This window comes from Chenopodium quinoa, unplaced genomic scaffold (assembly GCF_001683475.1).
Source record: "Chenopodium quinoa cultivar QQ74 unplaced genomic scaffold, ASM168347v1, whole genome shotgun sequence".
Lineage (NCBI taxonomy): Eukaryota > Viridiplantae > Streptophyta > Magnoliopsida > Caryophyllales > Amaranthaceae > Chenopodium > Chenopodium quinoa.
The window spans coordinates 5030665-5043827 of record NW_018745000.1 but is presented as its reverse complement, the minus strand read 5'-3'; the positions used below and the strand labels follow the sequence as shown (position 1 = coordinate 5043827).

The 13163-nt window shown below is 41.2% G+C and overlaps 1 protein-coding gene across 1 annotated transcript; it reads left to right on the top strand.

The window, feature by feature from the left end:
• Positions 1 to 7133: 7133 nt before the first annotated feature.
• LOC110707530 (putative H/ACA ribonucleoprotein complex subunit 1-like protein 1) lies at positions 7134 to 9241 on the top strand. The gene is made up of 4 exons (XM_021885551.1): positions 7134 to 7460; positions 7566 to 7714; positions 7805 to 7920; positions 8915 to 9241. The coding sequence occupies exons 1-4, from the start codon at positions 7295 to 7297 to the stop codon at positions 9087 to 9089; spliced, it is 606 nt and encodes a 201-aa protein (XP_021741243.1). The 5' UTR covers positions 7134 to 7294; the 3' UTR covers positions 9090 to 9241.
• The last annotated feature ends 3922 nt before the right edge of the window (positions 9242 to 13163 follow it).

Genomic DNA, 13163 nt, shown 5'->3' with positions numbered 1-13163 from the left:
TGTTCCGTAAACTTAGTCGTTCTTTAGACTGTTCTGGTCAGACGGCTATGGATGGCCCAATTCGGCCACCCAATTGTGTCCGTCTACATGGGTACGTAGAGTAAGCAAGTTGGCTTCTCTCTGCGACGATCGCACCTGGAGGGGTGTCGACGGACGCCTTTGTCCATGTTGGGACAAACGAATTTGTGAAAAAGCAGCCATCCGGCCATTGGCCTATGGTCTAGGTTGAGACCGGCTGTATAGCCACTAAGCGGTTTTGTGCTTAGCTTAATTATCTGGCCATTGGCCTCTCATCATACAGACGTTAATTTCTTTTCCAAGTCTCAAACTCAGAATATTTAACAAACGACCGTTTGAGCATTGCTTCAGACGGCGTACAAAACACAAACAAAATTGAAAACAAAAAGCAATTTCTCATTAATATACTTCTTTTTTACAAACATTACAAATCTCAGAAGTAGTACTTTTTCAAATTATCTACATTCCAAGTTCTAGGCAGGCGCCTGCCGTCTGGAGTTTCCAGGCGGTAGGTGTCGTCTCTTACTTCTTCATAAATCTGGTAGGGGCCTTCCCAATTTGGAGTTAGCTTTCCCAGTTCATTGTCCCTACCGGTTGCCTCCATTTTCCGTAACACTAAGTCGTCAACATTCAAGGGACTCTTGTGTACTTTCTTGTAGTAAGCTCTGGTCATTCTCAGACGGTAAATCTCATGACGCAAGGCGGCATTGCCCCTGCGTTCTGGGAGTGAATCCAATGCCAGGCGCATTGCTTCCCAGTTTGCCTCTTCATCATATAGCATGACTCTGAGAGTCAGCTCGTAATGTTCAATGGGAAAGACGGCTTCAGCACCATAAACCATGAGAAATGGGGTTTCACCGGTTGCCCCCTTTGCTGTTGTTCGGATGGCCCATAGGACATGGATTAACTCTTCTGCCCACAAGCCACCGGCTCTTTCAATTTTCTTCTTAATGCCGTCTGAGATCAGTTTATTGAAGGCTTCAACTTGGCCATTTTCTTGGGGTCGGCCGACTGATGCAAAACAGCTTGAGATCCCTTAATCTCCTAACCAAGTTTTGAGCTAAGGCGTCTCAAACTGAGGTCCATTATCGAACACCATAGACATAGGTACCCCATACCGGGTGATAATGTTCTTCCAGATGAAGGAAATTACGTCTGAGGTCTTGATGTTCTTAACCGCCTCGGCCTCCACCCACTTGGTGAAATAATCCACAGCCACCAAGATGTAGCGCTTTCTACCTGGTGCAGGCGTGTAAGGACCTAAAATGTCCATGCCCCATTTTTCAAACGGGATTGGGCTGTGGATGGTCGTCAGATCAGTAGCCAGACGGTGAATAAGTTTGCCAAATTTTTGGCACTTGTCACATTTCTTCACCAACTCTTTGGCGTCTTCCTCAAGAGTGGGCCAAAAATAATGTCGTCTCGCTCTGACGGCTAGGGACCTGCCACCTATGTGGGAGGCGCAGAATCCCGAGTGCAAGTCTTCGAGAACTTCCTTCCCCTTTTCTTGGGTGATACACTTCAATAGAGGCTTCAGAAACCCCGCCTTGAAGAGTTCTCCGTTTCTCAACTCGAAGCTTGCAGCTCGCTTTTTCAGGACGGCTGCCTCCTGTGGTGAATCAGGAAGTGTACCGTCTGAAAGGTAGGCCCGGATGCCATCCATCCAGGTAGAGCTTTGGTCAAGAATTCCAATGGGATCTTCATAGATGCTTCTTTTTTCAAGAACTTCCCAGAAAACTGACCGAGGCGTATCATGGCAGGCGGAAGATGCCAGCTTTGACAGTGCATCCGCCTGGTTGTTGTCCGACCTAGTACTTGATTCAAGTGAAACTCTTCAAGTGACCCAGCCTCCTCTTTGACCGCCTGAAGATACTTGATCATAGCCGGATGAGTTGCTTCAAATTTTCCCTTATACTGGCTAACGACCAACTGTGAATCAGAGTAGGCGTCAATTTTCATTGCCCCTGCCGCCTTACACATACGGATACCGGCTAGCAGGGCTTCATATTCCGCCTCATTATTAGAGGCCTGAAACTTGAACCATAGTGCATACTCATATCTGTCCCCTTCAGGAGACTCATAGATTACACCTACACCACAACCGTTCTTTGTAGAGCTCCCGTCTACATACACTTTCCAAACCTGATTAAGATTATCCGGAGCCACCGGACGGGTCATTTCAACAATGAAGTCGGCAAACGCCTGACCTTTCACTGCCTTTCTTGGTTCGTAAGTGATTTCAAGACTTTGCATTTCAATAGCCCATTTCAACATTCTCCCGGATGACTCCAAGGTGGACATTGGCCGCTTGAGTGGTTGGTCGGTGTAAATCACCACCGGATGTGCTAGAAAGTAAGGCTTCAGCTTTTTGAATGCCATATACAAAGCAAGGCCAATTTTTTCAACCATGGGGTACCGGAGTTCAGCATGTTTGATAACATGGCTAATGAAGTAAACCGGGAGCTGAACGTCGTCTCGCTCAGCAAGGAGAACGGCACTGAGAGCACGATCTAAGACGGCTAAATACATGTACAACGTCTCCCTAGGAAAAGGACTGACCAACCTAGGTAGAGAATGCAAGTGTTCTTTTAACTTCTGGAACGCCGTCTCAGCATCGTCTCCCCATTCAAACCTGGTCTTCTTCCTGATTGCTTGGAAGAAGTAAAGGCCTTTGTCGCCTGACCGGCTGAGGAACCTCCCCAAGGCGGCCAGGCAACCAGTGAGTCTCTGAACTTCCTTGACAGAACGGGGTAACTTCATGACAATCACCGCCTGTATCTTTTCGGGGTTAGCCTCTATCCCCCTTTGATCAATCAGGAATCCGAGAAAATTCCCAGACTCAACACCAAAGACGCATTTCTTTGGGTTTAACATGACCTTATGCCGCCTGAGGGTGCTGAACGTTTCTCGGAGATTAGCAAGGTGCTCCGCCTGTTGCTTGGATTTGACTATCATGTCATCAATGTACGCCTCCACATTCCTCCCAATTTGATTAATGAAGACCGTATTAATCATCCGTTGGAAAGTGGCAGGCGCATTTTTCAAGCCAAACAGCATCACAGTATAACAGAATAACGAAGGCCGTCTTCTCTTGATCTTTCTTCCAGAGGGGTATCTGATGGAAGCCAGAATAGGCATCCATAAAGCTCATCAAGGCGTGACCGGCTGTAGAGTCGACCAGACTGTCGATCTTTGGAAGCGGGTAATTGTCCTTTGGACACGCCTTGTTGAGGTCTGTGTAATCAACACACATGCGCCAGGTCCCATTCGGTTTCTTAACAAGGACCACATTGGACACCCAGTCAGGGAAACTACAAGGCCGAATGAACCTGGCGTCTAGCAACTTTTTGACTTCGGCAGCTGCCGCCTGACTTCTTTCCTCACAGTGGTTTCTTTTCTTTTTCTGGATGAGCTTCTTTTCAGGGTCCACGGCGAGTTTGTGGACAGCGAGATCCGGGCTGACGCCTGGCATCTCTTCCACTTCAAAGGCAAAAATGTCTTTGAATTCTTTCAGCAGAAGGTGCAAGCCTGCATCCAGAGTAGCATAAGCAACCATCCCAACCTTTACAGTACGCTCTGGACGGCTGTCATCCAGAGCGAGATCAATGTTTTCACCAGCCGGTTGGGGACGGAGCTCGTCCGACCGTTCACCGGTCAGTGATTGCTATTTTTTCTCTTTCTTTACCTCCACCAGCAGAGGTGCCTTTCTTTTCTTCCCGGCTGCTGGTGGGCTGGTACTGGGTCGGCATCCTTGACATTGTCAAGGTCTATTGGTTCCTGGCCGTCTGGGGCCACAATATCTTTGACGGCTGAGAGATAGCACTCCTGAGCCGTCTTCTGATCCCCATTCAACGAACCAACAGAGCCGTCATCCCTCTCATACTTGATGAGCATGAGAGACGGGATGATTACCGCCTTGGCTTCGTTGAGAGTTGGCCAGCCAAGGATAATGTTGTAGGCGGTCAACTCTTTAACGACCAAGAATCTGACGACAATATGTCGTCCCTGACCTTTCTCTCCCAGCCGAATGGGTAAGTCAATTCTTTCGGCTGGGTAGACCATCCCACCCCCAAAACCAACCAAGGGGTGGGTTACCGGATGCATGCTGCTGACATTATATTTCAGCTTTTGCAGGCACCGGAGGCTGATGATGTCTGATGAGATGCCGGTGTCAATAAGGATCCGTCCAACCAGCTGGTTGGCAACCTTACATTCAATGACGACCGGGTCATCATGCGGACGGCGGACGCTGCCCCTGTCCTTCTCCGTGATCAGGACGTCTGGCAAGGAGGAACTTGCAGACGCCTGTTCATTATCCTCTTTGTCCATCTTTCGAAGATGGCTCTTGGTGCCCCGGATGGTAGGGCCACCACATGAGAACCCGCCTGCTATTGTGTAGACCGACTCCTTGTCAGTATCCGAGCTACTAGCAGGCTGGTGGGTAGTCTTGGAGGACTGACCCTTGTTCTTCTTCTTTGCCCCGGCTAGGGACTTAGAAATGTAGGACTTCAACAACCCTTTGTCAGCTAGACGGTCCAATGCCCGCTGAAGACTGAAGCAGTCGTTGGTGTCATGGCCAACCTCCTCATGGAACTGACAGAATTTATTTTTGTTCCGTGGCTGGATGGAACTCTTCATTGGATTCGGCTTGTCAATGGACAGACGGTCCTTTACCTCCATGAGGATGGAGTTGCAGTCTTTGTTAAACTCGTACATGGGGACGTACGGCTTATAATCTCTCTTTTTTTTCTGGGACGACTGGTCAGAATCACTAACCGCGCCCAGACTTCTTTTCTCTTTTTGCTCTCTTCTTTCTTGTTGGCCGGCTGAGCAGACCGACTTTCCTTTTGTTTGTCAGACTTCTTGGAGTCTGACTGACCACTAGGCGTGCAGAGGTCGGTAGCTTGAATATAGCTCTCCGCCTCCCTCAGGGCCGCCTGTAGCGTGAATGCCCCTTTTCTGACGAGGTCAAATTTGAAGGTTGACCCATCTCTCAGACCTTTGAAAAAGTCTGTAAATGCTACCTCGTCAGACAGTCCCTGGATCTGGATTCTGACCAGATTGAACCGCCTGACATATGAGCATAGCCCTTCTCTCTAACCCTACTTAACGGTGCTCAAATCAAGGCTCGTTTTCTTAGCAGGGATGTTCATGGAGAAGTTGGTGGAAAACAAGGAGGCTAGCTTCTTGAAGCAGTCAATTGAACCGGCTGGCAAGTTGCCAAACCATTGTTGGGCAATGCCCTTCAATGTAGCCGGGAAACATCGACACCAGGTGGCATCGTCCCAACCCTGTAAACACATGAGGTTGGTGTATGCTATCAGGTGGTCTTCTGGGTTGGTGGTACCATCATAGGTGCCCACCAACACATTCTTAACCTTGGACAGCTGAGCCGCCTCGGTTATATTCTTGGCGAACGCAGAGGGTTGTTCACCAAGCTTGAGTAGCCGGAGCTGCCAGTCCAGAGGTTGGACGTTGTGATATGCCGCCTGACCTCCGAAGAAAGCCGGCTGCATATAGTAAGGTGGGTACTGACCGTAGACCTGAGAAGGTACATATGGTGCAGTCCCGATCATTTGAGGGCCAGAGTGGACGGTATTACCGCCTGTCTGACTCTCATGCAAGGCAAGTGCATTCCCTGCAGAAGTATTGTTGAAGCTGGCTGGGAAATTCGACGTAGAAGCCGACTTAGAAAACTGTTGATTTCTCTTCCGGTTGATGATCTCCCGGGCATCAAGAGTTGATTTTTTACTTCCCACCGGCTGCTGGGTCCGGCGGGTATTGTTGGTATTCCTCTTAGGAAGAAGAATTTTGGACCAATCAATGGTCCCGGCTGCCTTCTCCTTTGGATGAGGAGTGGGCTGCCGATCTCTGACTGACTTCCCCTTTTCTAGAGGGGTCTTCTTGACCGTCTGACCCCTACTTGGGCCAGCCCGACTCTTAGTTATCAGTTCTTTAATTTCACCCTTGAAACTTGTCATGAATCTCATGAGTTCGTCTCGGGTGACAGGTGCTGATCCAGCTGCCGTATGGGTTTCCCCTTCCGGCTGCCCAGGGGGTCGATTTGCACCGCCCTGGGAGGCACCCCGCTCCAGAGTCTCTCTAGGCCGGATGCGCTTGGTTATCAGAGAGCCATCATCGGCTATATAGGTTTCGACCTGAGGATCTTCATCCTCCTGGTCTGTAAAAACTTCCGGGTCATCACCCAGACGGTTAGGAGGTGGTACAGACTCTTGAACCATCTTCGAGGTACTCTCCCCACAGACGGCGCCAAATGTTTCGGGTATTTTTGTCCCTCGGGAGAGTTACAACACGAAGACTGATCCGGTGCGGCCTGTACCTGCAAAACAAACGGAGACACCGGTTGGGTGGTGCTCCGCCTCCGACGAACAAGTTAGTAACTTGAAGGGAGAGAAAAAGGTGCGGAAATTTAGGTGGGTATCTGCTCGGATTCCAAACTCATATGTCTCTATCACAGGGACAGTTTGTAATAAATGGTAAAACGTGCTCTCCAAAAGAGGGGAATCTCCCTATTTATAGGGTCCTCGGGATTTGTGCCCCCGATTAGGTCTCTGAACCCTAATCATTGGTGGGTTGCGCCGCATTGCGTCTTTCTCGGGATTTGGGCCTTAAGGCCGCCATTTCCCCAGGTTTCTGGAGTGACACGTGTCAAGCAGGGATAGGTCCACTTTGGGCCATCCTGGGGCTGACACGTGTCATCCTCTGATTAGACCACATGGCGGGGTAAAATTACCCTAAAAAGAAGCGGTTGCAATACTAAAATAGATTAAAATTTATTCATATTGTTTTAAAAGGTAACCAAAATATGACAAACGTTACTCGCTTACTTTTAAAACGTTACTAATTTTAACGTTTGATTAAAGCTACCTGTATAGTAAATGTTACCTTCACCCAAACAAATACCTTGACAAACACTTATTTTTCTCTAATAATGCTTTGACTTGATCAAAACGCTAACTCTAAATCATACACTTTTGCCATCTTACACAATGGAAAATAAGAAGATTATCCATTCACAACATAAATTTATAAAGTTGGGCCTAACGAATTGATATAAAAAAACCTACTAACCCAACAATGTCAAAACCCAACAAACAACATAACTGTACAGTTTAAGCCTTTTTTTCCTTTAATTTTTTTCTTTCCTTTCTGTCATCTTATATCCTTCTCTTAAACCCTGAACCCTAATTCACGCCCCTCTCACTCCCCTCCATTTTTGTTTTCTCTCTCCTCAAATCAAACAACAACAACAACAATGAGACCTCCGAGAGGCGGCGGTAGCTTCAGGGGCGCTCGCGGCGGCGGTGGTCGAGGCGACCGCGGTGGTCGTGGAGGTCGTGGCGGCTTCGGCGGTCGCGGTGGTGGTTTCGGCGGTCGTGGTGGTGGTTTTCGCGACGAAGGTCCACCTTCAGAAGTCGTCGGTATTCCTTCTATCTGTCTTTGTAATTACTTGCTTTTTTGTTTGATTTGTTGAAAATGATTTGAATTTTGTCGAGTTTTTGTTGATTATTTTGTGTTTTGAGCAGAAATTTCGACTTTTGTTCATGCTTGTGAGGGAGAAGCAGTTACAAAGTTGACGCATGAGAAAATTCCTTACTTTAATGCTCCTATTTACCTGCAAAATATGACTCAGATTGGCAAAGTTGAAGAAATTTTTGGTCCAATTAATGAATCTGTAATATTTCTTTTATTTATTTCTTGTCATTTTTATTTAACTTTTTTTTTATTTAATTTGGGGATTTGATTGAATGTTTGAATGTTGCAGTTTTTTTCTGTTAAAATGATGGAAGGAATAGTTGCAACTTCATATGCTCCTGGGGATAAATTCTACATTGACCCTGCAAAGCTCTTGCCTTTGGCTAGATTTCTTCCACAGCCTAAGTATGTTGATTTTTATTTCTCATATATAAATGTTAAATTCTGGATATTGCTTTTATTATACATTTGTGCATGAATTAGATTTTGGACAATTTGTATTATACTATAGCTCGATTTCGATATGTATTAGCTTTAATAATTAAATAGGTAGGAAACAGGTTGTTTCAATTTGTAGGTTTGCGACTGAACATCTTGGTTGTATGGATGGTAGTATGTGTTGAAAGTCCTGAAACGAAATGTGATTTTACTCCCTAGAGCATGTTAGCGGAAACAGATTAGGTTTGCTGACTGAACATCGTGGTTATATGGATGGTAGTATGTGTTGAAAGTCTTGAAACGTAGCGGAAACAGATTAGGTTTGCTGACTGGACATCGTGGTTATATGGATGGTAGTTTGCGTTGAAAGTCCTGAAATGAAATATGATTTTACTCCCTAGAGCATGTTAGCGGAAACAGAAGGTTTGCTGACAGAACATCATGGTTATATGGATGGTAGTATGCGTTTGAAATCTTGAAACGAAATATGAATTTACTCCTTGAGTGTGTTTAGATGAGCCAAATTTAGCTGTATAGATTATAGGACATACCCTATTGAATAATTTATTAGTTTGATTTTTGAATGTTTAGAGTTGATGGCAACTTGATTAGTCATTTGGCATTGAGTTGTCTTGAACATTCACAGTATTTATAGTTCCCTAAAGTATGCTTTGTTTTTCGTTCAATGTACAAGTGAAAGGGAAATGAGGAATTTTGGGCCTATAAATGTACTGTATGTAATAATTTATTGGAGCAAATGCTTGATTTCTTGTGATTTTTTAAGAGTTTGCAGTTCTTAACATCTGAATGTCCAGATGCCTCACAGAACTATCTGTTTATTTCATTTTGTGAACTTGTTGTAATTGGATAATTTGGTGTTAGAATCTTTTATTTTATCGGTTTGTTTTGTTCTAATATCATATCTGAGAAAGCTGATCTGATTTTTATTATATTTTCCCAGGGGAGCTTCAAGAGGAGGTAGTCGTGGTGGTGGTTTTGGAGGCAGGGGTGGTCGTGGTGGTGGTTTTGGAGGAAGAGGTGGTGGCTTTAGAGGAAGGGGTGGCCCAAGCCGCGGTAGAGGTCCTCCAAGAGGAGGCCGTGGTGGTTTTAGGGGGGGAAGAGGAGGAAGATTTTAGAGTGCTAGTGTCTTTAAGTTCCAGGATTTGTCTTTCATGTCCTTGTATTTGGTATTCGTAAAAAGCTCTGAATTCTGATATGTAGTTGAATTTTGTTTAGTGCAATCCCTTGTTTTCTATCAGCATTTGCATTGTGGTACCTTTTAGCATAATGTGATGTGTGTGATTGCAAACTACCGTTGTGTTATTACCTGAGTATACTAGAGCATGAAATATTTTCAATGAAGTACTGTAAGCTACAGATACTGATGTCCCTCTTCACTTCCTAAGTCCCTAGTCTCTCGCATTAGAAACACTCTCTTTCCCCTGCTCAAATTGCCTCTTTAAAACTAGAGGTGATCAACAATGGTCTAATCTTACCTAACCTGAAAAAGTGCAGTTTCGGTAACCCTAATACATGTTTTTAGCAGTTGTTGAAGGTTGGTCTCGACTCTCGAGACCAGGTACATATTCATGGTCCTTTAAGGTTGGTCTTGACTCTCGAGACCAGGTACATATTCATGGTCCTTTGTTCAGAAATGAACAATTACTATAACAAAATTGAATATTTTTATTGAACATATTTTACAATAATTTTATATTTCTTAATAATTAAGTGTTCATTTTCGCGCAATATGATATTCATGATGCTTTCTTTGACCCTATTTGCTGAGATTCTCATGATGCTTGACCTCCTCTTAACCAAGCTCTTCATTTTTATGGTTCTAAACTCTTCCTTGTTCATCCTTCCCCCCTTCCGTAAGTCAATCCTTTCAAATTATTTTAGTGTTTATCAATGACATTATTTTTCTTGAGTAGTTACTTGATTTTCAATTTGATTGGCTTTTGTTGTGCAGTGTTATGTATGATGCATCTTATTCATTGGGGGATTGATTGTTAGATTGTGTAAATAGGTTTAATTTCAAATATATAGTCCAATAATTCCAATTACAATAATAATTATAAAAATTATATTGATTAATAATTGAAGCAGTAGGTTGTAACAGAACAATCTTTGTTGATTATCTCACTAGGAGTAGGGGTGAACATGGTCTGGTTTGGTGCGGTTTGAGTCTAAACCAAACCGAACCGCAAAATACGATTTGGTCAATTTTCCAAACCAAACCAAACCATATTAGTATTGAAACCAAACCAAACCGTAATAATGCGGTTTGGTGCGGTTTGGCTTGCGGTTTATGATGAGACGACATTATTTCCTAAAAATTGTCTAATATTAATAAATTTATAATAAAGTTCAAATAATTAGGCCAAAGGGATTAAATTATACTACAAAGTTTTAATCAAAATAACAACCAACTAATCAAGTGCTAAGTGCTAACACATAATTAAAATTATACATAATATATAATAACTATTTGAGAATGAGTATAGAGTATAGTAGTATACTGACTGTATAGTCTTCTAATAATTTTTTATTTTTTTTATTTAATTTTTTTAAAATATATAATAACTATTTTAATTTATTTAGAAATTATATAAATATTAAAATGCGGTTTACTGGTTTACGGTTTGGTTTGGTTTATAATTTTTGAAAAACCAAACCAAACCGCAAACCGTACTTCCCAAAAAATCGAAACCAAACCGTATTTTTTAAACCGTAAACCAAACCAAACCGCTAAAATGCGGTTTGGTCTGGTTTGGTTATGGTCCAGACCAAACTGTGTACAACCCTAACTAGGAGTGTGGACTAGATGAGTAAATAATCAATATTGATTTCTGACAATAGTGTCATCATATGATAGTATGAACATTAATATTATAATAATGAACATTTGATAGTATGAAAATAAACATCTAATTTTGTAAGAATAAATATCCTATATGAAGAAAATATTCATTTTTGTTATACTAAATGTTCATTTTCAAAAATAAGGAACCAACCAAAAATGGCTGGACTTGGATCTAGCTAAAATTTGCGTATTTTTAGTTCAAAATCTGGGCCCAATCCGAAAGAGCTTGAAAGGCCTACTTTGTCCTAATAAGCCCAACTCCATTGGTAGGATTGGGCACAAGATTTTGCGTTAAGGCTCAGCCTGCTATCACCTTTATTTATAAACTAATAAATATTTTTGTTAATTAAGAAAAGTGAAAATTAAAATGGTTTAGTTGATTAAAGGTTGATAGAAAAAAGTTTTATAATGTCGGGAGTTTGGTCATTTAAAAGTAAATGACAAAAAGGAAAAAAAAAAAAAATTGGAATAATGGAGTTTGTTGATTAAAAGTGAATAATAGGATTGTTGATCAAAAGTGAATAATAGTGAAAAATATTATAGAGGTTAGTTGATTGAAAGTTAATGAAAATATCATAATGGAGAGAAGTTGATCAAAATTAAGTTAGGAAAAAAAATCATAATAGAGATTGGTTAATAAAAGTAAGTTGGAAAGAAAAATTGAAGTTAGTTGATTTTAAGTGTATAAAATAAACTTCCTTGTTTCGTTCATAAAAAAAAAAAAAAAAAAAAAAAAACTTTTGTTCTATAGTTTAATGGTAAGAACTTGTTTTCTAAATAAATGTCTGCAATTTAAATGCGAGATAGGCTAAAATACGGTCCCTCAACTATGATATTAGTCATTTAGTTACACATTTGGTCCCTCATCTTTCAAATGAGGCAAATTGGTCCCTCTACCACCCTTACATCATCATTTCTAGTGGAGGAACTTATGAGTTGGCAAAGTTTAGGGATGCTGCTGCCAACTAAGCAAGAATTCAAGGACTTATCTTAGTTAGCATTTGTTTAGAGACTATGAGTCATTAACATTTTTTTTTCAGCTATTAATATTTATTATTTATTATGTACAAACTTTGATTAAAATGAAAGAAAACATATCCAAACTTTTTGCTTTTTAAAAAACTTCAATATGACTTTTTTTTTTTTTTTAAATATGACTTAAAGAATTAAAGAAGAAAATTAAATATGACTTAAAAAATTAAATACTTCTTTTTTGAATGGAATAGGGAGGGGTGATTTCATTAGAACATAAATAAATAAATAAATAAATGCTTAGCTTAAAGAAATAGGAAAAGAAAAAACAAAGAAAATAAAAATAAAACACACAAACAAAGGGTCAGTCCTCTTTCTTCTTCTCTTTCGATCTGGCTACTCTAATGGGGGAAACCAGGGCCATTTATGAGATTTCAGAGGCCCAGGGCGAACTAATATATGGGGCCTTTTTTTTTTTTTTTTTTTTTTTTTTTTTTTTGCAAATATTAGGGCTTTATAAGTTTAAAGTATGTATTTTTTTCCTATGTAGGAGGAAATTTCTTTTTATTACTTGGAACAAATAATTTAATTATATCTAGTTGTAAAAGAATAACAAATCTTACATAATTAAAAAAAAGGAACTATACATAATGTGTAAGCTAAAAATACGAAATAACATTTTGTTATATTATAGCATATATTTAGTAAAAAAAATGTTATAGATTATATACTTATTAAAATGTTCTCCACTAGTTAATTAATAATTGTTTAATTAAGTTAAATGAAATTTGGTAATATTGTAAATTCGTAATACTCCGTAATGTAAATACATAGTGAAATACTTGTATGAAATAAGAATAAAAAAATATATTCTTGATTAAGATAATAAAGAGTCCAAGAAGAAAGAATTAAAAACCTATTTTTTGTTGGAAGGAATCACCCAAAAAAAAATCTTATGATTTAATCTTGGCCTCCTTATTTTATTCATTCAATACAAGCTCATGTGCAATATAATTCGACCGAACCGAGGGTAGATTCGCTCGAACTTTTGGACAGGTTCTTTGGAGGATTTTGGATTTTCTTGGTTTGCATGAACCCATTAAATTCTTGTTTTGTTCTTTTTTGGGCATAAATTGCCGCTGCTACTTGTGCGAATCGCTAGCTGGGATTTCGTGCGACGGAGGTGGTGGATAATGCTGCTAATTGTTGCTGCTGGTGAGAGGTAGGGAAGGTAGGTGGAGGTTTGGGTTGCGTGGTTGATTAATGATGATGGTGAGGCTGCAGACTGGTGGAGATGGGGCTGTGTGTTTGTGGCAGGTTGTTGTTGGTAATGTGGGGTGATATATATATATATATATATATATATATATAT

Coding starts and splice junctions, on each gene's coding strand:
- LOC110707530 (XM_021885551.1), top strand. CDS start 7,295: ATGAGACCTCCGAGAGGCGGCGGTAGCTTCAGGGGCGCTCGCGGCGGC. Junction 7,461..7,565: donor TCCACCTTCAGAAGTCGTCG/GTATTCCTTCTA, acceptor TGTTTTGAGCAG/AAATTTCGACTTTTGTTCAT. Junction 7,715..7,804: donor TTGGTCCAATTAATGAATCT/GTAATATTTCTT, acceptor TGAATGTTGCAG/TTTTTTTCTGTTAAAATGAT.